General features: G+C 44.3%; 3 protein-coding genes across 7 annotated transcripts; 2 read left to right on the top strand and 1 right to left on the bottom strand.

Moving 5' to 3' along the window:
- Window positions 1-247: 247 nt before the first annotated feature.
- dbt (dihydrolipoamide branched chain transacylase E2) lies at window positions 248-8,272 on the top strand. Of its 2 annotated transcripts, none has more exons than XM_023813170.2 (11): window positions 248-641; window positions 1,139-1,256; window positions 1,337-1,412; window positions 2,829-3,010; window positions 3,772-3,899; window positions 5,011-5,257; window positions 5,452-5,618; window positions 5,771-5,848; window positions 6,501-6,692; window positions 6,786-6,857; window positions 6,991-8,272. In XM_023813170.2, the coding sequence occupies exons 1-11, from the start codon at window positions 591-593 to the stop codon at window positions 7,156-7,158; spliced, it is 1,479 nt and encodes a 492-aa protein (XP_023668938.1). In that variant the 5' UTR covers window positions 248-590; the 3' UTR covers window positions 7,159-8,272. The 2 variants fall into 2 exon arrangements, with proteins under 2 accessions (XP_023668938.1, XP_023668939.1); XM_023813171.2 differs by having other exon boundaries at window positions 622-744.
- Window positions 8,273-10,397: 2,125 nt separating this feature from the next.
- Window positions 10,398-19,692, top strand: lrrc39 (leucine rich repeat containing 39). 2 transcript variants are annotated; one of them, XR_011982668.1, is made up of 10 exons: window positions 10,398-10,643; window positions 10,874-11,122; window positions 11,510-11,615; window positions 11,948-12,104; window positions 12,194-12,330; window positions 12,995-13,140; window positions 13,226-13,378; window positions 13,606-13,751; window positions 13,874-14,464; window positions 14,677-19,692. XR_011982668.1 is itself a non-coding variant. In XM_023813310.2 (9 exons), the coding sequence occupies exons 2-9, from the start codon at window positions 10,995-10,997 to the stop codon at window positions 13,945-13,947; spliced, it is 1,047 nt and encodes a 348-aa protein (XP_023669078.1). In that variant the 5' UTR covers window positions 10,398-10,643; window positions 10,874-10,994; the 3' UTR covers window positions 13,948-19,692. The 2 variants fall into 2 exon arrangements, 1 of the variants encoding a protein (XP_023669078.1); XM_023813310.2 differs by having other exon boundaries at window positions 13,874-19,692.
- Window positions 13,467-22,684, bottom strand: trmt13 (tRNA methyltransferase 13 homolog). 3 transcript variants are annotated; one of them, XM_023813308.2, is made up of 11 exons: window positions 22,527-22,684; window positions 21,791-21,840; window positions 21,639-21,705; window positions 17,943-18,005; window positions 17,787-17,856; window positions 17,518-17,582; window positions 17,263-17,430; window positions 17,091-17,163; window positions 16,798-16,872; window positions 14,774-15,137; window positions 13,467-14,324 (listed from the first exon to the last, which is right to left on the bottom strand). In XM_023813308.2, exons 1-11 carry the CDS (start codon window positions 22,650-22,652, stop codon window positions 14,144-14,146), a joined length of 1,302 nt encoding a protein of 433 aa, XP_023669076.2. In that variant the 5' UTR covers window positions 22,653-22,684; the 3' UTR covers window positions 13,467-14,143. The 3 variants fall into 3 exon arrangements, with proteins under 3 accessions (XP_023669076.2, XP_023669075.2, XP_023669077.2); XM_023813307.2 differs by having other exon boundaries at window positions 17,518-17,624; XM_023813309.2 differs by lacking the exon at window positions 17,518-17,582 and having other exon boundaries at window positions 17,263-17,462.
- Window positions 22,685-23,234: the final 550 nt, after the last annotated feature.

Raw genomic sequence — 23,234 nt, forward strand, 5'->3', positions numbered from 1 at the left:
CACAAAGACAAGCAGGCACAGAACGGTACATACATCCAGATGGAAACGGTGACCCAAAATGGTCGAAATGTAAAACAAAAGAGTGCGAAAGACCTACGAACAAACACACTTGACTTACGATTGTGATCTTCCTGGCGTCTTTCACATTCATTTTTAAAGGGCCCGCTTGCTGAACCTCTGCCCAGCAGTCACTGTGCCCTCTGAAGCTGTCCAATAGCATTATACTGCCGGGGCAGCTGGGAGAAGTAGTCATTTTTAGGCAAGAGGACAGCGCAGGAAAATTCACTTCTGCTTAGTGAGGGGAAAGAAGTATATTTGCACATCGATTCAGATAATGTTTGGTAATACTTCGAGACTTATCGCAAAGACCAAGGCAAGTTCAAGACAAAGTGGGCTCAAGGCCGAAATTAGGTCGACCTGATCTCAAGAACTACAACTCTAGCAGTACCTCAGTCTATACGTGTATCGTGGTGCGTACACTTTTAAGGGAATTGGTGGTGACCGTCCTTCAAAGCCGGCGTGGGATTGGCTTTTGTAGAGGGGTGTGAACTTTGCGTCAGTTCCTGCCGAGCAAGGAATTCGGGCTAAAGATGGCGGCATTTGCAACATTTAGAGGTTCATTCAAGTTAATGAGACGTTTGGTATGATTTGAATTCTTTTTCAATCCTTTCATGACATGATTTATTATGTTATGCGACTGCCGTTTGATTTTACAGATTGACTAACTGCATGATATACTGAAATGTAAGCGATCGAAACGTTCTTGTTGTGCAATGCATGTCAGCTAGCAACTTAATGGGTAGTCAAACAGCTATCGAGTGTCCTACTAGATGGATGGATGACTGTTCTGTGCGATATTTTATGACCTAGTTGTATGGATGTTAAACTTGGAGTTCCTGTTAAGTAAACTGGAATCAAATAGTCATGCAAGATGAGGAATGGTTGAATGATCATACATAGTTAAATTGATATTTTGTTTCTGCTACATTTTATGCATGAATAATTATCTTTATGGCTAAATTTACATTTCAGAATCTTAACCTGTGCTTCTCATTGGTCTAGTGATTTTGCCGGTCGTGTATAACCCGCAACGTTTTGCTCTGGATCTAAAAGCCAGTGTTTCTGCGTTCTTTTGCAGCTCTCTCTACAGTACTATAAACATTGCTGCTCAAGAGTGCAAGTCGTACGACCGGAATATTCAGCCCATCGCATTCACTTTATGTGCCTGCCATATAGGAGTTTTAAGACCAGTAATTGTAAGTGAACTTGTTTTTCAAACTGCCGTTCATATTAAAGCATTGCTATTCTCGCGTTAACGATGTATTGTTTTTTTAAGGTAATCCCGGCCCGATTTTTCAATTTAAACTTTCGGACATTGGGGAGGGCATCCGGGAGGTGACGGTGAAAGAATGGTAAGTTTGTTCCCCGACAATGTCAACTCAAAACGCTTTACAAGCGGATTGTGTCATGCCAGCCACAGACTGCAGATGGCATTGTAGTTGATTATAAGTCGCGAGAACTGTCTTTGTAGCAATCGGACTGTTTAGTATTAATTATAAGTGTCTAGATTAGTTTTCAGATGAATCAGAGTGCAACGTTTTGTGGGGTTACTTGGTCAGTTTTATGGTTTCTTTTTGAAGATTAGTCTTACATATTACTCTATTAAAGGCTTAATGACTTGAATCTAAACGGTACCTGGAGAAAGTGTCAGGACTTTCAGCTTAAGATTAAGATTGACTTTATTGATCCTAGGGGGAAATTCTGATGTTTATGGCAGCAGGAACGTATTGCCCAAACGAACATACAACAACGTTTGCAAAAAAATTGGGACGCTGTGTAAAATATACATAAAAACAGAATGCAATGATTTACAAATCATATAAACCCATATTTAATTGAGACAACATATCAAATGTTGGAACAGAGAAATTTTGTTTTATTAGAAATATGTGCTTTATTTAAATTTAATACCAGCAACATGTTTCAAAAAAGTTGGGACAGGGGCAACAAAACACTGGAAAAGTTGTATAATGCTAAAAAAAACATCTGGTTGAATATCTCACATCTAATGAAGTTAAATGCCAGCAGGTCAGCAAGATTACTGGGCATAAAAAGAGCCTCCCGGAGAGGCAGAGTGTCAGTGCAGTGAATATGTGGAGAGGTTTACCACTCTGTGAAAGACCGTGTGGGAAAATAGTGCAAAAATGTAAGAATAATGTTCCTCAGTGTAATACTGCATAGAATTTGGCATACTGTGCAGGACAGACAATGCACAAAGACAGTATATATGGTGCAAACAAATGTTAAAAGTATGTACTACACAAATAGAATATCTTGAAAAAAGATTTTTTTAGTATTATATAAATACTTACAGATAATAAATTAGACATGGTATTAGAGATAGCAGATAGCACCGGATTTGCATTATTATAAACATGGGTCACTTCCTAACTTGTTTTGGCTGGCGGTCAGGAGGAGGCGCCGTAGTGCCTGATGCCAGTGGGCAGGAACCATGTTTTAGCACATTGTGGTGGCTAAATGTGCTCCAGTATAGCGCCCCCTAAAGCAGATGAGCAGAATTATTCATAATATTCTCCCAATTTTGCCAACATCCTCTCCTCCAGTGACTCCAGTGGGTACAGGGTCAGCCCTGTGAGGGAGCTGGCCTTCCTGATGAGTTTGTTCAGGTGTTTGAAAGTACATTAAATAAAGTTAAAGCACTTTGAATAAATTTTTGTCCACTTGTAGCTGGTTTTAATTGCGATGTTTCTTAGCTTTTATATACATTCCTGCCCTAATCAGTTACCTTCTTTGCACTCCCACGCCAGGTATGTGAAAGAAGGTGACAAGGTGTCCCAGTTCGATAGCATCTGTGAAGTGCAGAGTGACAAAGCATCAGTGACGATAACCAGCCGTTACGACGGCGTCATCCGTAAGCTTCACTACGACGTGGACTCCATCGCGCTGGTGGGAACGCCGCTCGTGGACATCGAAACCGAGCCGACTGAGGGTACAAGTGTGACTTGTGTCTTGTTTGAGAGTACTCTGCTTCCAATTATTAGGGTCACTGGTCTGTAGCCATTGTACAGACTGGCTGTTGGTTATCAGTGATCAGTGTTTTGGGGACAGGGATGATAGTGGATGTCTGGAGACTTGATCAGAACAGTGCATCGTTCCAGAGATTGGTTGAAAATGTCTGTCAATACTTGGGACAGCTGATCTGAACAGTGGCAGGTAGCATCTGGTCAGGACCAGCTGCTTTCCTAGTATTCTGTTTTTGACTTGGTGATTCACATCCATGTCAGCGATGACAAGGTGAGAGCAGGAAACTGATATTCTGTAGTTGGGGTGAAGATGTAATATTCACATCATGCTGGGGGAGGGACTAGCATTGTTCTTCAAAAAGACAGTAGAAGTTATTGAGACGATTAGCTAATTCTGGGTCCCCACTACACATCAGCCACTTTTCCTCAGTTTCTGATGTTCTCATGACCTCATTCCATAGTCTTGCATGTCTATGTTTTAACCCCCCCCCCCCCCATTACTTAAGATTTATGATGGGGGGGAGCATGAAAGGTCATATAACAACAACATATTCAGTGTGTTTGATCAGCCTGGTCGGAGGGAGGGGGGGGGGTCTTTTGTGGTCTTTTTGTGGGTTTTTTTTTTTTCTTTGTGTGAAAAATGATAATGCTTCCCCTACACCTCCGTCGCTCTCCCCCTCATCACTCTGCGTGTTTCAATACGTGACGTTACCCTCCGTCTCTGCAGAGGAAGCTCCGGAGAAGGATGTTGTCGAAACACCAGCAATGTCCCACGAAGAACACACCCACCAGGAGATCAAGGGACACAAGACTCAGGCCACACCCGCTGTCCGCCGCCTGGCCATGGAGAACAATGTAAGCATCTCTGCTTCCCAGTGCCCACCTTCTGTATCACGCCGTCTCCCTGTAGCACTTCATGGCCTTTGACACTGTGTGTACTTATGCTATCCTATGTCCTTCACAGCATGTGCAAGTTACAAATTTGCTCTGTGCAGATTTTGTACTGTCTGTACTATAAACGGCAAACGGATGGGACTGGTTAGTATTAGGGTGCTTGGTAGAGAGTTGGTGGGTGGTGGATGAAGAACTGTTAGCCTTCTGGCAGTCTGCCACAGAGCGGGGGTGGCGGAGTTGCTGGGTGTGCGGGGGTCCAGTAGTAGAGGAGGGGCCGTGATGGACTGCTCTCTGCCGAAATCGGTTCCCAGGGAGCTTGAGTTAATTTCCCTACACTTGTCCCGGGATTATAAATAAAACCGGTGTGCTTCAAGTTGAACTGGCTCTCATTGCACACTGTGTAGGTGCTGTTGCTATGGCTGCTTCTCTTTTATTTGGCTGGGGGATGGGTGAAGCATAGCGTTTGTCATGGGGGGGGGGTCTGATTCCCAAAGAGCTGGGCAATTATCGCTGGAATGCTATTCGGCAGGCAAGGGGATCCCTCTTGTTTTGTGAACTGCTAATTTTCACTGCAGTGCCAGACACCATAATTTGACCCTTTGGACTTGTGCTGTTGTCCATCCAAGAGCGTAATGTCAACATGCTAAAAGTTATGTGTTTGCTTTTCAGTCTAGCTGTCAGCAGAGTTATCTGACGGGTATAATGTAGTTCTATAGCATAGTACCCAGTTTTGCTTTAATGTAGGTCGAATCTTAGTGAAAACACAGTCACATCACAGTAACAAGTATGTAGAGACATCAGTTGTGTTGTGTGTCTGTAATTAATGACTGTAAGTGCATTCGTGAGGTATTTCAGTACTTGATTGCCCTCCCCAGAGGAAAGTGTGTACTGTTCAGCTGTGAAGTTGTCCGCTGAAATATTTGTGAGTGAAATCATCATTGGCTTCTGTTATGTTAAAGTTTGAGCAGAAATCCTTGAAGGCCCCTCACTATGCTTTAACCTTTTCGCTGACCTTTCCTCCCGGAGACGGCCGTCTCCGCTTCTTCACCGGTCTTCTCCATATGATTTGTAGATTAAGCTGAGTGAGGTAGTGGCGACGGGAAAAGATGGACGCATCTTGAAAGAGGACATCCTCAACTACCTGTCCAAGCAGACCGGGGCCATCCTGCCCCCCACGCCCTACCAGGAGATTCAGCCGCCGCCACCCTCAGCGGCCCCTTCAGCGGCAAAGCAGAAGGACAGGGCCCCCCCTGGGGTCTCCCGGCCTGTGTCCCATAGACCAGTGTTCACGGGAAAGGACCACACAGAGCCCCTCAAAGGTGACGTGGGATTCCCAACCTCTCCTGTCAATAATACATCAAATGTAAATGCCAGACTATCTTACTGACCACCCCCACCATCATAATACGCAGGGGGTTTGATATCCACCCGACGATTTCAGGATGATTTCTTGTGGTCTATACCCCCCTGGCCAGTGTAGTTTGATTTCTTGGCTGAACCCATCTCTCGACAGGGTTCCACAAAGCGATGGTGAAAACAATGACTGCAGCGCTGAAGATCCCGCACTTCGGTTACTGCGACGAGGTGGACATGAGCAAGCTGGTGCGTCTGCGCTCCGAGCTGAAGGACCTGGCCGAGGCGCGGGGCATCAAGCTGACCTACATGCCGTTTTTCATGAAGGTAACCGCTAGTGCCTTAAGCACCTGCAGTGTGTGTGTGTGTGTGTGTGTGTGTGTGTGTGTGTGTGTGTGTGTGTGTGTGTGTGTGTGTGGTGGGTTGGTCGCCTTATGCCACACTGATATCTACATGATTTTGTGTGTGTGTGAGAACAGGCAGCCTCCTTAGGCCTTCTACAGTACCCCATCCTCAATGCCTCCCTGGACGACGGCTGCCAGAACATCACCTACAAGGTAAGCCCTCCATCCAGGAAAAACAACTCTGGGGGGTATTCCACGGAGGAGGATTAAGGGAAAGTCTGACTTATTTCGACAAGTCTAGCTCATTTAAGTGGAAATTCCGTTCCATCAACGTGTCTTAAATGAATCCCCGCTGAATTACCATGATAACTTAGATGAGTGAACAAGCCTGGTCCGGACCAGGTTAACGGTTTCGCTTAGTTTAGCGTTGTCTCAAAGAACGTCCGACGTGTGGGAACAGATTCCCAAAAGATCGTTCCGTCGGACGAAATTCCGCGATCTTACTATTTATGTCATGTAAACTGTTGAATTATATGTCCTCATCTGACATTATATTTTACATTATCTGATTTAATTGAATTGAGTTAATCTGTAAGGTGTACCAAAATGACATGATTTTGTTTGAGTTAGCGGGAGAATGAGTCTTGTATATATGTATATATATAAAAAAAATAAATGGAACCCTGTAGTCAGTACTAACCCCCTTGCTGTGGGTAAAAGCAAGACGAGAAAGCAGAGAATGAAAACCATCTTTTCTGAAGTAAAGCTCTGCGTGATACTTCCATAATATGGAGAACAGATCTGAGATGGATGCCAGTACACCCTGATATGACCACCTAAGCGTTGGTCCTCTACTCTTCTCCAGGCAGCGCACAACATCGGCCTGGCCATGGACACACCGCAAGGCCTTCTCGTGCCCAACGTGAAGAACGTGCAAATGCTGAGCATCTTTGACATTGCTGTTGAGCTCAACCGTCTACTGTCCCTTGGCACAACGGGGCAGCTTGGTACCAGTGACCTCACCGGAGGCACCTTCACCGTCTCTAACATCGGCTCGGTGAGAGCAGGAACCCGAGGTGCCCACTGTATGACTTTGATGATGTTGGTTTCCTTGGTAACATCTCTCGTGTGTATGTGTGTGTGTGGTCAGATCGGCGGCACCTATGCGAAGCCCGTTATCCTGCCTCCTGAAGTGTCCATTGGAGCATTGGGGAAAGTCCAGGTTTGTGCCCTTTAGAGATGGGGAATCCCCATCATGGGGGAACATGAATGGCTGCCTCCCTCAGCTGCATATCTTGGCAAACATTACTCAGGGTAGGTGCAGTGATTGGTGGTAAACAGTCTTGTCCCCGTAGGTCCTGCCTCGGTTTAACTCCAAAGGCGAGGTGGTGAAAGCGCACATCATGAACGTCAGCTGGTCTGCTGACCACCGCATCATTGACGGAGCCACTATGTGCCGCTTCTCGAACCTTTGGAAGTCCTACCTGGAGAACCCAGCCACCATGGTTTTAGATCTCAAGTGATCGTGCAGCACTTGTAGCCACCTGAACTGAAGTGACCCGTGTTGTCTAATGGTATCGATTGACTTTATTTCGGAGTTCGACCCCAGTGTTTCTGTCCTAATCACCCCCCCCCCCCCCACACTGCTGTTCATGGGGTCATAACACATGAAATGCGTTTGCGACATTCTTAACACTAATCCCATTGTAGGGTCCTCATTGCCTTTTGGGTTGGGTTGACTCGACATGCCTTCCTGTTGTCTTGCGTACTGAGTCATGAGTTATATGTTATCTTAGATTAGAGCTGCTGTTTGTCTATGGCATGCTCATCAGTATCAGGTCAATAAGTTCCCTACCCTATGGGGCAGTAGGTAGCACAATTGTTAAACACACAGATGTGCAATGTGAAGGTTGCTGGTCCGTGTCCCAGAAGGGACATGGCTGGTAGACCATGAAATATTTTTTTAAACCTCAATTACTCTAGTTAATATCTGACTATATGAACCTGGTGTGATAATCATGGTGAATTTCTTTGGGTAAAAGCATCGAGTGTGTCAGCTAAGTGATAGCACACAAGCAATCAGAGGGGCGGGACCTTCAGGGTACATGCCTTGTACAGCCAATAATGTAATAACTGCCAATAATAAAATTTCTAAATTATAAAAGTAATAACTTTACATTATGCACAAGAAGTAATTACATTATTGACTGGGTATGACATTATTGGCTGGTGTAGCAGCCATTAATAACCACCATTAATGTATTAAAATGATTACGTTACTGGCTGCTAGATGCCTCAGATTGTACTGAATGAATGCCAGAAAAAAAGCTGTTGCAACAGGGAATATTCATTGCTTTCCCCTATTTAATAATCATGGTATTACTCTATTTGCTAGTTCCCCCCCCCCCCTCCCCAAGGTGCTGCTTTTTTGATTTTATTTCTAGTAGTTGCTGTTCTCATTACATCATTAATTACTGGGGAATAATGGACACATGCCTTCCACAGATTGGTACTGCTGTGGTTCCCAGCCGTAACCATTTGTAGCCACCGTTTAGACTCTGATGTATTATAGAGTGGATGTGTAATGCTAGGCGAGTGGGGATAAGGTTTTAATAAATTTGTGGTGTCAGATCTGTGCATGTTGTGTTTGTGTGTTTTTTATTGTACACTAATGTTAAGTAAACATAATAGCAAGGAGCTCATACATGACATACTGTAACAATACCGCGGTTACATTTTGAACAGCTGAAATGCAGATTGCCGTCAATTTATAGCACAGTATGGAATTTTATTAATTATGAAAATTACATTGATGATATGTACATTCATGAGTATTTCCTATAGTATTTAAAGGACCAAACAGAATTTTAATAAGAATTAAGGGGAGTAATTAAAAATAAATTTCATTCATCCCAAAAGTAAATCACCTTAATACTTCTGTAACATGTCTTGATCTTTATTATTATTATTTTTATTTATGGAAAGAAATGGTGTGTGGTGCTGCTAATTTGTATTTATGGTTTTCAATGTAAAACTTGGTGAAATGTTTCTGTGGCCTGTCAATACTTTTGGAACATTTTCAGCATATTAACAATACCGCGATAGTATACTGATCATGGTGATAATTTTCCTCTGGCTATGCCCCTGGGGGGCGTTTGACAAAGCAGGATTTCTTGCTTAGCCGGATAACTTGTTGGATTTAAGGTGGCCTGATCTAGATGGATTTTATCTTTGTTCACTTACATGTAGCTCAGACTGCCTTAAATGCAACAAGTTATCCGGCTAAGAAAGAAATCCTGCATCGTCAAACACCCCTGGCAGGGGCTCCGTTGTTGGTGGGGGTAGTCAGGATGATTTATGGCAGGGGCCCTAAAAATTTGGAAAATAACCTGATTGGTCTGGACTAGTGGGCCCGATATCTCTAGCAATTCCCTGCCCCCTGGTGTAGCCTTTTAGTTTTCAAAAATAATCTCTATACAAATCAGCCTGTGTTGTTAACAGCAATCAAAAACAAAGCTTGAAAATCTGAAAGAATTGGTATGACTTTAATGACAATACATCGCATCTAAAAAACGTAATGTTCAGGACGGTATAAGGAGTCAGGCGATGTTGCTGAATATGCGAGTATCGATGAAGGGAGCGCAATTCATTTGTCTACACTACAGATGGCAGGAGAGAGTAAAAGTACAAAGTGCTTATTTCAGCATGAAATCTAGAGCTCAGGACAACACTGAGGATCCCTCCAGCAGGAGATCACAAGCCGCGTCTCGGGGGGTGTAATTTCCGTACCTTATTTAAATTTTCTTTGTAGAATACAATTTCGAAATGCGTATTGATTTTCATGTTTTGATGATGCATATTTAAATCATAAGGTTTTGAAAGGTCAACTAGTCTATCTAATATTTGTATTGATCGCTGAAATTAATGATCAAGCTTTTTTTCATAGAATTTAGGCCTAAGTGAATAACAGCAAAATGAAAAAGCTGCCAAGGTTTACTTAGAAATCATCGGAGCCGGCCGCTCTGATGGAGTCGGAAAGCCGTCGAAACGACGCAGATCACAAGGCCAACAGGTGCGGGGAGTCTCGGCTACAGAAAGACATCAGTGGCACGGGGCTGAATTGGGAGAGCCGCAGGAATGGGGGAGCATCGGTGGCTCAAAACGGACGGGGAATTTCGAAAACTAATGAAAATGAAAATTTAAATAGTTACAATTGAATTCCTGATGTCAGAATTTGGAATTTTAACTAGTTCAAATTCCAAATTCCATTGAAATTAATCAGAGAACGTTTTGAATAAATATCATTTTCAATATCAAGAACTGGCATAAGTATTCACAACTGAATTTCTGAAATCAAGAACTGGCATTCTAACTAGTTAGAATGAATTTGTGATATCCTCTAGAAATGAATTAAAGCTAAAACAGCTTGTCATATGAGACGTAAGTGAACACATGAGTACAAAGAAAATGAAAACATTAACACGTGTCAGCTACGTGGAGACGGCCGTTTATTATTTCAGTTTCATAATTTCCAGCAACATCTTGGGTAAAATAAACACATTACAGATGCAACAGGGCACTCGGGTGCACATATGGCACAATGACGGCGTAGTAGCCGTGTGATGCATTTCGTGGCCCACAGACGACCTCCCGAGTGCACGTCCACTGACGCGGTGAGACACTGTCCGTTAAAGGCAAGTGATCACAATGCGGCCCTTTTATCGCGCCGAACCAGAACACTGCGCTTCAGCAGACAGCTGACACTCAGGCAGACCCTCCCATGTGACCTGCACTATTCCCGGTCTTGCCCCTAAAAATAGATACACTCTGGGGTAACGCTAACAGAATTGCGAAGGTTGGGGGGCTAGTGCATAACAATTCTCAGACAGAAGAGTGATTCACGATTCGATCTCAGGAAATAGCATGAAAGAGTAGGGACCTGACTTGTGTACCACGTGAGGCTTATGACAATGACAGCCACAGATGACCATCTTGTATCATGAAACGGGTGAGTGCCTGCTAGAGAGCAATGCTACAATGTAATTTCAGAGCTTTCTTTCTTTCTCTCTAAGACCACACAATGCTATATATTAGGATGTCTGGATTGTTTAGAGTAACTGGATGTGCATTGTTTATTGACTGATGGTTTTATAAAGTAAATATGTACTATTGACACTTTCAAGGATATATTCAGATATATATATATATATATATACCATTTAGATTTTTTTTCCACAGATGAGCACGTCTATCCTCATCTCTCAGTTGACACACGCGTAGCCTGTTTCCGCTGTGTGTGTCCTTGTTGAACAAAGCCGGACTGTTGTCCCTCCTCTGACTGGGAGGTGCCGGAGTCACCATGACAGGGGTGACGGTGTGTTTCGGTACGGTGAACTCCATCAAAACCCTCTGGGAGACCAGGATAAAAAAATGCAGGGAGGATCAGCAGAAGCAGCAGGATCTGAAGGAGAGGGCAGCGGTGGGCAGGTAGGATCGTTTTTCGGGACGGACAATGTGTTCTTATGACTTGATCCAGTCCAGGGGTGTTTCTCGATATCAAGAATGCAAAGAGCAAGAACAAACCCAAGAACAAACTCGGGTTGCAATGTATCATGGGATTGTTCTCATTGGTGAGGATGCAACTGATGCATCCTTGATATTTGGGACGGGGCAAAAGGACATCTGGGGATATTTTTCTGTCATGCGTACTTCTGTACTTGAATATTGGAACTGTACTCCGGCAAGGAACATGATGTGAAATGGGTAAGCGAGAACACAAGTACAGTCAAGTATGCATATTGATAAACACTTCAGAACTTACCTTAGTCAGTCAATGGGAGGCAGTCATTTGTCATGCCTTGTTTTTTACTTTAGGCTGGCACATGCCTGGGAGGATCGAATCTCCTTGGCCAAGCTGAAGGACAAAGTGGTAACGGAGGATGGGAGAGTGATCTTAAGGATAGAGAAAGAAGAATGGAAGGTGTGGTTCTAAAGACATTCAGTATCAGCCAAAACACCATTGGAGCTTAAGGAGCAAATGCCAAATAAGTTTACGATTAATGGGAAGTTGATGCGGCTGTTGTTTTCTAATGCAGTATTTCCCAACTCAGCCTTGGGGGATCCCTAGACATTCCACATTTTTGCTCCCTGCCACAAAGTCCATATTTTTACCCGGGTAGGAGCAAAACCGTGGTCTGTCTGGGGGTCCTCCGAGGACCGGGTTGGGATACACCTAATAAAGCAGCTTTTGAAAGTGGGCAGCTTGTTCCGCAGAGCCTAAAGGCCGCGCCACCTCTCATCTCCATCTCGTAGACCCTGCCTCCAGTGCTGGTGCAGCTCTCTCAGGTCCAGGAGTGGCAGCTGCACCGGACCAGCCTGCAGAACATCCCACGCTTCATCGCCAGCTTCCAGCACCTCATCGTCCTCGACCTGTCCCGCAACGTCATCACGGAGATCCCCAAAGAGATTGGTCAGTGTCCCCGGCACGACTCAGGTCCCAAGAGGCTTTTGGCGTCGTTGTCGTTGGTCGGTAAGGTAGCCGGTGCTCCTGACCCGTAGGTAAGATGACCAGGTTGAGAGAGCTGCTACTGAGCTACAACCGGCTGAACTTCATCCCCGAGGAGCTCTGCTGCTGCGAGAATCTGGAGAAGCTGGAGCTGGCTGTCAACAGGAACCTGGACGAGCTGCCCACACAGGTCCCTCACGCAGCACCAGCTCTCCTCTTGGGCTCGACACCTCCTTCAGCCTCCTTCAGCCACACAGACATGATGGCATATTCCCACCAACATCTCCACAGCCCCGTTCCTGAATCTGTGTCAAAGCTTTCCTCGAATCAGACACCTCTGTGATTCTCCCGATCCGTTATAAATTATTTTCAGTTTATGAGGCAGCCTCTAAGTTCCGGCCACAAGGCTCCAGAGGCACCTGCCTGATCACAGTCACTGGAAGAGTTTATGACACGGGCGCTGAGTGTGTGAAACTCAATCGCCCAAAGAGGGCCGACTTCACAATCTAGATTATTGTAAGTGGTGTTACACCTAAAACGCACACTTACAGACTAATCAGTGGTTGGATTAACTCTGCTTCAGAAATGACATTCAATATATAACAGATAACAGATCATAAAGGGATCATTCTCAAATACTATACTACACCAGAATGAAAAATATAATTATGTACACATTCACAATGAAGTTAAATTCTCTGCTTTCTCAGCAAGTCCTAAAATAACCGAATACTAAGTAAATACTAAAATTTAAATACTAGATACTAATGAGTACTAAAATAAAATTTGAGAATTGCAGCAGCAAAAAACATGGCTGGAGTCTACCGCTTGTTAATGTTTTTTTTTCCCTTCAGTTGAGTAAACTGACCAAGCTGTACCACCTGGACCTCTCCATGAACCAGTTCACCAGCATTCCTGACAGCGTGGTGGACCTGCCAGCCCTGGAGTGGCTGGACATGGGTGGCAACCGGCTGGATCACCTGCCGGAGAACATCCACAAGTAAGCCGGTCAGGGACGCGGCCCTGTGACCCCCCTCGATGACTGGCCCGGCACCCGGTGACCCCGGCCTCTGCATCCCGGACAGGATGGAGAAGCTGCACACACTGTGGCTGCAGAGGAACGAACTGGAGGTCCTGCCTGACAACATCGGCTACATGCACAGCCTCGAGACGCTGGTGCTGAGCAGCAACAAGCTGAGGGACATTCCTGCCTTGATGGAGGGCATGAGCAACCTCAGGTGAGGAATGACACCCCCTACAGGCCATGCTAAATAGTGATGACAACCAAACCACTGTGGGTTTGACTTTGACAACACTCAACAAGACTCGTGATTACATTTTATTTTAAAATACAAATACACATTAAGAGACCACATACTGACAAATAAAGGCTTTTTCTCTTCTGCTTCAGTTTAAGGCACAATGTTAAAATAACAAAAAACATTCTTTTATTTTGTACCTTCAGGTTCGTGAACTTCAGAGACAACCCATTGACACTAGACGTGTCACTTGCCAAGCAGGACGCAGCCATGGTAGACGAGGAGGAGGATGACCAGGAGATGTTCGGAAAAGACTTCATGCACGCCTACATCAAGGAGGCTCGCAAGAGAGGTTACACTGTTATTAACGTTCACCGCTTGCCCTGGAGGTAGAATTATGGACTTTGTTGACTGTCTGAAATACAGCATTCTGAGCGAAACACTTAAGCTGTGAATTTGTTCTTCTGTTTACAGAGACCCAGACAAAATACACCACAGTATTAAACGTGACCATCAGCCCTGGGCCTGACGCGGCACCTGCACTCTAACATGCTGTGTGCTCCCCATATCTGCCAGTGCCTGTCGCTGTTTCCTGCCAGTGCTGTCCCGTCTGTCAAAGTTGTTCCGCCTACCGCTTCCTGTCAAGGCCGTCTTGTCCGTGCTTCCAGTCAGCGCCGCTAAGCTCCATGTTGGTGTCAATGCTCTCTGGTCCAAATCCTTTTCAGCCGTCTTTTTTTGGGTTCTTCAACTACTGATGCTGGTTGGAACTGCAGTTAGGAGTACATTCTCCAGTGAGACGTCTTTGCTGGTGTAGTAGCGGAGGTCGGAGGCGAACCCTTTGCCACGGAGGAAGTGGACCCTTCCGTAGTCGATCAGCAGCTTGCAGAGGCGCCCGACTCGCTCGCGGTCCTCTGCGGACACGAGCCTGCAGGTGGACACAGGGACGGAGAAGAATGACGTGAATCAGTACTGAAAATAACCTGAAAATAACCTTACTCTCCTGTCACAGCATTAATACAGCACAAGCAGAGGACGGAAATGAGGCTCGGAATAGTGACGACTTTGGTAAATACTCAAAAACGTAACTTCCGTGAAACAACATTAAAATACCCATAACTTTGCCTCTTGCATTGTCATTATCATGAAAAATAGTGTGAGTCTCAAAACATGAGGTTGCTGTCTGTGTACTCTGAGGATTTCAGTGTGATTTCTCCCACCTCTTTGCTTGGCACTTTTATTGTTTGGTCTTAAAGTGAATCTGGACATCTGTTTTGCAGGCCAGTAGCATAACAGATGTGTTGATCCTTCTGAGTTCCAGTGCTGGTTCTTGGGTTGGATTATGGAGTCTGCCAGTCATGAGTAAAGCACACTCACTCGTTCAAGGTGCTGGGTACGGCGTCCTCCCCCTGATCGTGCTCCTCAGCCCCCCACTCTCCCGCTGAAGGTCGGCCCTCCACGCCGGCCACCTTTCTCAGGCCACATGTGGCCCAGCTGGACATGCGCTGGAAGGCAGCGAACTCGGGGGCGCCCAGCCCCCGCTCCCGGAAGAACTCCTTCCCCACGTAGTGCCTCCAGTCGCAGCGGTGGTGGCAGCAGAGAGCGATGGCCAGCCCGGAGACCTCGCCTGCGGCCACGGGGTCACGCTTAGCCCCCCCCTCCTGCTTCACGCGCTTCCTGGGGGGCTCTCCACTCTCCTCATCGTCCTCGACACTATCCAGCAGACACCTCAGCGCCAGATCTGAGGACAAGGAATGAGACAGAACCCTGACGTAACGAGGAATGCAGTGCGGTCACTGTCAACAAGGCAGGAAGGGCCTGGCATCTGCCTGTGATCTGACGTCTCCTGGGCGGGGGCCACGGGGGCCGCGGGGCCCTGCAGTCTATGGCAGGTAGCACAGGGCACAAGGCTGGGGTGGCATTATTACAGGTTTGATTTTTAAAATTCAATTCTTACTTTTATATGATTCTCAATTTTCATTTGAAATCCAGTTTAGTTTTAGCTTTCAGTGTGGTTTTGTTTTTAAAGATATATTACTATTGGGTCTTATATATTTTACTTTCAATTGAACTTTTAGTAATTTAATTTCTAGGGACAGATTGAAATTTGAATGTGACTGGTCTTTAGAGAATCTTTCCTGAATACACACTGCACATTATGCATTTACTAATGTTAGAGATGTGTTGGTCCGATGTGTCAATTTTGGCCAGTATTGCTGACCGATATTTGAACTTTATAAATATCGAAAGTTAGTAGCACTAGGGCTAAAGACATAACTACTACAATAATGTAGATGATTGCGTTGGATATGAATCCTGTAAAATACGGGATAGGAGGGAACTCTAGTTAGAAGAAGTTTCAAAGTACAGCGAGACGGTTTTGTATGGCCTGCAACTGGTTTTTAATGGATTATTAAATTTGACCTGGAGACTGATCTTTCATTTTTCACAGAATAAAAAATGACCATTCCGCTAATCAGTATCGATATGAGACAAAAATACACCCCCCACTGATGTCGTCAAATAGGCAAAAAATGTTCCAGGTATTATTAATGGTAATTAAAGATAAACAAATCATTACTTTAGCTAAATAGTGTTATTAAATAGTAAAAACGGTAACAGAAAGTATTTGATGTTTATTCTTATTTTGGAAGCTATGTACGTAGTTGTGGTTCAGTCATAGTTTTTCATTTTTGCATCTTATTTCCGTTTATGGAAATGTCTTCTGATAGTTTCAGGTTCTGTCGACGATAGTAACGCTGGGCTGGGGATGGGTTGACGCTTCAGGGCACATGCACACTCCATCATACCCTATGGAGATGCCAGTTAGCCTGACAGAATGTCTCCATTATGGGAGGAAACAGAAGCACCTGGAACAAACCCACCAGACACGGGGAGAACACGCAAACCGCACCTGGAACAAACCCACTAGACATGGGGAGAACACGCAAACCGCACCTGGAACAAACCAACCAGACACGGGGAGAACACGCAAACCGCACCTGGAACAAACCAACCAGACACGGGGAGAACACGCAAACCGCACCTGGAACAAACCCACCAGACACGGGGAGAACACGCAAACCGCACCTGGAACAAACCCACCAGACATGGGGAGAACATGCAAACCGCACCTGGAACAAACCCACCAGACACGGGGAGAACACGCAAACCGCACCTGGAACAAACCCACCAGACACGGGGAGAACACGCAAACCGCACCTGGAACAAACCCACCAGACACGGGGAGAACACGCAAACCCCACACACACAGAACCGCGGCGGGATTCGAACCTCCGACCCTGAAGGGTAAGAAAAAAGGGGGCCACCCCAGGACCTAATATTATTTCTGCAATTTCACGTGGTTACTGGAGTCAAACTGCAGGCGGCTCTGCGTTTACCTGTCGCCGCCCCACACAGATGCTTGCCAACTCCGACGACTGGGACTTTCTGTTCTTGTAGAAAAGGAACTTTACCTTTAAACCAAAAACAAAATTATTAACAACCTGAATGAAGCAATGAATGAATGATTTACACCGGTGTTATTCAACCCTGTGCTCAGTTTGGAGAACAGAGGTTGAAGACTGGACTAAGAATCAATGATTTACTCAGTATAAGAAACTGTAACTTGCAGAAAAACAATTTTTAATTAATAAAACTGCACTGTAGTGTGTGTTTCATGCACCATACTTACGCAGACAGAGGTGCTGAATGTCCACTTGCAGTCTGTCAAATGTGACGTCTGCATTTTTGTGTTTACCGTCTACCTAAAGTTACGACAATAACAGTAAATCTGCTGGAAGAACATCGCAGGCACATGACTAATCCAGAAGCCATAGCCTTAGCTCAGCCATCACGTCACGCACCTTGAAACGTGTGCAGGATCGCTCCACCAGCATGAAATGGACACTGCGAGAACCCTGCAGGGCCACGTGGATCCAGTGGGACAGTTTCCCTTTCCCTGCACCGAACTCAATGAAGCACCGTTCGGGTCCCAGCAGCCCCAACGCGTCCATGTTCCCCAGGAGAGACGCCTTGTGAACCGACAGCACAGCGAGCGGAATTCCTTTAGATCAAACAGACGCCATAAAAATAAAGACACGAAGGCTGCGGTCACATACCTGTTGCTTTAGGTGCTTGAATGCAGAATCGCCATTTTTTGGATCGTTGAGAGCGTCACAGAGAGCTGGATGGAACAGAATTCTCTCTTCATGTTCAAGATTGAGCCCTACAAGTATTTATCAATCATTAACAGAAGGAAGCATGTCTCAGTCCAGTTTTGAGTTTCATACATAGTGCAGTGACCACCAGAAACATTGTAGAAGATGCATGGAAGCCGTGATAGACATTGTGCTGACTGATATGACATGAAACTGTCTCCTTAACTTACCACTGACTGCACTGTTTAGTTTTTGAATCAGGAAGTTCAGCTCTTCTTTGGAACGTTCTCCTAGCGGTACCTATCAAAAGGCCAACATCTTAATAACCAAACAAATACACAGATGAGAGAAGAGATCTCACCAATAATGAATCATCCAGGCATCACCTCATCCAATAGAAGACCCTCATCTTCCTGTGGGCCAGCGTTGACATCCTGAATGTAATATGCCTAGATTTGAAATATAGAGAATGATTATCAAATGTCGCATATAAAACTCAATCTACGAAAGACAGACATGAGATCTTCCATCTCTGACAACAAGATTTCTCTGTACTTCTTAACTGCAGCATAATTATACTTTCCTGCATAATCAAATTCTGTACGCTGAGATACTGATAGCTTTCGCTCTGCTTGTGGCCTGTTTATATGTGCATACTATGTGCTCACTTTGTTGCTAAGATGTAACGTATAGCGCATTCAGAAAGTACTCAGACTACTTCACGTTAGGGCTGTGCGATATGGCATAAAATTCATACTGCGGTATAATTTGAACCATAGATGGTAGACGGTATATAATTTGATCTGGAAATTTAAATATAACCGTTTTTGAAAGGGTAATATATGTCCATAGCAAAGGCATTGCAGCAGGAAGTTGTATAGTAAACTGTTAACACATTTCAAAGTAGTCGTGAACGTAGAATATTTATTGTGCAAATCTGCAATTATAGAAAAAATATGAAAACATTTCAAGTAACTTCCCCGGTTTTATCTTATATTAAAAACACAGGTTGGTTTTGTAAACTGTAGATACGCAGAAAACAAGACACCGAACCAAAAGCCACAAAACTAATACAATTAGACTAGTGTCATAACTCCATCTATATTAGAATGACCATCTCTTCCACAAAGGTCCTGCCAGGCATGGTCTTGCACGGGTTCGGGTACCCGCGGGTGACCCGCAAATTTTGATGAAACGGGTGAAAAATATTCTACTGTGTCGGATACGGGTTCGGGTCGGATGCAGGAGAGCGCGGGTCTAAATTGCGGTTTTCAAAACATCATGTGCCAATAAAAAATACCCTAGGGCTATATTTTAGTGACACACAAAAATCCCTGCATTCAAGATCATAAAACATAAAATCCATATCACTTTATGCCTTCACGCGCATTCCCGAAAATCTCTCATCTTCAAAAAGCTTGAAAATCTTGAAAATTTGAAAATCTTTCATTCTCAAAAAGCGCATGTGATCTCCTGCAGTTGTTTGAAATGGATGCTGAGTAGTTGAAAAGAAAACTAGCAAGTGGAGAGTTTAAAGTTGCCACCACTAAAATCAAGTCTGAATTTCGGAGTTATCTCAGATAACGAAAACAACTCTTTAGACGTCTTGTCTTGGCGGAGAGAGCATGAGCGTTTGTTTCCCAATATTGCTCATATCTACTCTCGCCACCCCGGCATCCTGGGCCGCAAGTGAGCGAGATTTCTCATGTGCCGGAAATGTCATCCAGGAGCGAAGGAGTCAGCTGAGGCCATCAACTGTGGACGATATCCTTTTTTTACACAGTAATATAAAGCACCACACCAAACACTAGTCTTTGCCTTCGCATTGGAATTCCTATGGGGTAATCAAAGGAAAATGGACAGTGCACGTAGGTAGCCTGTAAAACCTAATAATGTGCAGGGTAGGCTAATGTACATTTTATATCATTTTAGTTTTATTAACACGTTTGATTGTAAGCTGGTAAGGCTATGTGTGGGCATGGCAATATCAAACACTATTTGAGTTTGGAGGTAAGCTACTACCGTTTGTTTTGCTTATTATTAGGCTGTTATTAAGCAATGTTTTCATTTGGCCTTTTCAACTGATATTGCACATGTCACTGGTCGTTTGTTGTGGCAATAAACTTTTGTCTTTAATTTTGGCTATCTGACTGATTTTCATTCGGGTGTGGGTCGGGTGTCGGTATTTATTTATACCGGGTGCGATATGATATGATGATGGGTACGGGCGGGTGCGATATGATATGATGATGGGTACGGGCGGGTGCGATATGATATGATGATGGGTACGGGCGGGTGCGATATGATATGATGATGGGTACGGGCGGGTGCGATATGATATGATGATGGGTACGGGCGGGTGCGATATGATATGATGACGGGTACGGGCGGGTGCGGTTTGTCAAAATCAGACCCGTGCAGGACTCTGCTGCCAGGTGCAGCAATAATCATATAAATCATATAAATAATAAATTATTATTTGATGAAACTTCATTACGTCATTTTTGCAGGCAAGGAGCGGAAATATCTGCGGTAGGGCGGTATAATCAAAATCTCTCCCGTTGGCCAAATTTATATCGTATACCGTTTATACCGTACTGTACTACTTCACGTTTTTCACATTTTAAGTGAAAAAGCACAGAACTGTCAATATAATGGTGTCAGGCAATGGAACTGAGCCATGAGGTCAAAGGAATTCCATACAGAGCTCAGAGACAGAATTGTGTTGAGGCAAAGATCTAGGGAAGGCTGCAAAAAAATATTTGCAGCATTGAAGGTTCCAAAGACCATAGTACCCTCATAATTATGAGATGGAAGAAGTTTGGAAAAACCAAAACCCTTCCTAAAGCTGACCACCCACCCAAACTGAGCAATTGGGGCAGAAGAGCCTTGGTAAGAGAGGTGACCAAGTACCCAACAGTCACCCTGGCTGAGCTTCAGAGATCCTGTGTGCGGTGATGGAAGAAACTTCCAGAAGGACAACCATCATTGCATCATTCCACTGATCTGGGCTCCATAAAAGTCACACGAAAGCCCACCTGAGTTTGCAAAAGGCCTCCTAAATGACACTCAGACTGTGCAAAACAAGATTCTCTGGTCTGATCAAACCAGAATTTAAGCATCTGACTTCAATTCTAAGAATCATGTCTGAAGGAAATCAGGCACCGCTCATGACCTGTGGAAGACCATTCCAGTGGTGATGCAAGGTGGTGACAGCATCATGCTGTGGAGGTGTTTCATCAGTGACAGGGACTGGGAGACAAGTCAGGGTCAAAGAAAAGCTGAGCAGAGCAAAGTACAGAGATACCCTTAATGAGAACCTGATCCAGGGCGCTCTGGACCACAGACTGGGCCAAAGGTTCACCTTCCAACAGGACAACGAGCCTTAGCACAGAGCAAAGACGATGCAGGAGTGGTTTAGGGACAATTCTGTGAATGTCTTTGAGCTAGAGCCCAGACTTGAACCCAATTGCACATCTCTAGAAAGACCTGAAAACAGCTGTCCACCGACAGTCCCCAACCAACATGACAAAGATGGACAGGCTTTGCAGGGAAGAACAGCTGAAAATCCCCAAATCTAGGTGTGCAAAGCTGTTGTGTCATATCCAAGGAGACTCAAGGCTGTAATCGCTTTGACCAAATGCAGAGTAGCAGGCCTGAATACTTAGGTCAGCATGACTAAGAAGACTCAAGGCTGTAATCGCTGTAATCGCTGTAATCACTTCCACCAAGTGCTGAGTAGCAGGCCTGAATACTTATGTCAATGTGATGGTTCTGGTTTTTATGTTTAATAAATTTGCAAAAATTTCTAAAATCCTGTTTTTGTTTAGGCACTATTGAGTATTAAATGAAGATTAATAAGGGAAAAAAAATTAAACGAGTTTAGCCTAAGGCTGCAACATGACAAAATTTGAAAAAACTGAAGGGATCTGAGTACTTCCTGAATGCAGTGTATTAACACGTTAACATATTTGGGACATTACTGTATGTTTTAATAATAACAACATTCATGTTAAAATGACAGCAAGAGTTAAATGTCTCAGACAAAGGGCTCTTGAAATGAACTGCATTAAAAGACTCACCGGTTTTAGTTTCTCCCTTGAGTTACACTTCTTCAGATGTTTTTCCAAATTGTCCTGATACACTGTACTGCATAAAGGGAAAAAAGCAGCATGTGATTGGCTAGATCCCACCTCCATCTGACACCCTCCAGTATCACCTCCTGATGACTCACTGCTTAGGATCCAGGGGACACGGGACTCTTATCCTCTCAGCATCGTACTCCTTACAAAGGAAAAACACAAGTATGCAGAAAACATGAAACAAAGCTACTTATTAAGTCAGATTCAGCAGACTGAGTGAAATGTCATCCCAGCACTTCCAGTGAGAAGGCTGTAGTTCTTAAGAAAACAGATATCAAAACCAACTACAGTACTTCAACAATTTAAATGAGTAGATCATTTTAGAATCAAGTAATGTAAGGGCACATAAATGCATTATATGACTGGTGTAATGGGACATACTCTATACATTTTGATTTATACATTTTTAGCAACGAAGAAAGAAGAATAACTTTAGCAAGATTTACACAAAAACCTCAGGGACAATTTCTATTTTATTCACTGTCTTCCATAATGGTTTATTCCATAATCTGAGGAACAGCTGTTGCTTGGCGATCTGAACTGCAGTTAGCAAGCTGCGATTATTGTGAAGTCTTGAATGTGTCAGCCAGTAGCTCGTACGTATAAATAAGTCCACACATTATTGAGTAATTCGATTTACCTACATTGACAGCAACCTCCATTATACGTTGATATTAAATTAATGGGTTTACATACTTAATTATATTTAAATTCCGCAAAATGATATGAAAGCCCACTGCAAGTTTCAGCCTCACATTGACCGCAGGTCGCGTCAATCAATGTGAGGTGAATATGGGACTCGCCCCAGCGCTGGTCCGTTATACACACCACATTCGCATGTTCCCCACAAAACGCCTTCCCACGTCCCACTATCATTTTACAATAACGCCTTTTCTTCACGACGTAAAAGCCACATCTCCCCGGTAAAGGAGCCGACACACCATCTCCCTCCATGTTAGTGTATATACGCTGAGCAAATCTCTTCTTCAGCGGTCCTTCAGTGGCTGGTTTGTAAAGATAACCCTTAAACCCTTAGCGCCCCCCACTGCAGTGGAGTGCGACTGCCGCCCTTCTCATAATGAGTTTTTTATTGATCCATACCCATAGTGGCTTATCTGGTTAAACTGAGAATAGGTATGGCTGTAAGCTAATGTCATTAATATAAAGGTAACTACGAGAAATCTCACAAAATAAAATAAAACTTAAAAAATTGTTAATTCATTGATAGACTGAGATGAGCGTCTTATTAAAACCTTCCACTAATTGAGTCAAGTCAAATAGCTGAGCCCCCGGTGATCGGTTGGCGCCCCCTCCTGGGTTATTCTCTGCCTATATACACTCACCTAAAGGATTATTAGGAACACCATACTAATACGGTGTTTGACCCCCTTTCGCCTTCAGAACTGCCTTAATTCTACGTGGCATTGATTCAACAAGGTGCTGAAAGCATTCTTTAGAAATGTTGGCCCATATTGATAGGATAGCATCTTGCAGTTGATGGAGATTTGTGGGATGCACATCCAGGGCAGGAAGCTC

This window comes from Paramormyrops kingsleyae, chromosome 15 (genome assembly GCF_048594095.1).
Source record: "Paramormyrops kingsleyae isolate MSU_618 chromosome 15, PKINGS_0.4, whole genome shotgun sequence".
In the NCBI taxonomy this organism is placed as follows: domain Eukaryota; kingdom Metazoa; phylum Chordata; class Actinopteri; order Osteoglossiformes; family Mormyridae; genus Paramormyrops; species Paramormyrops kingsleyae.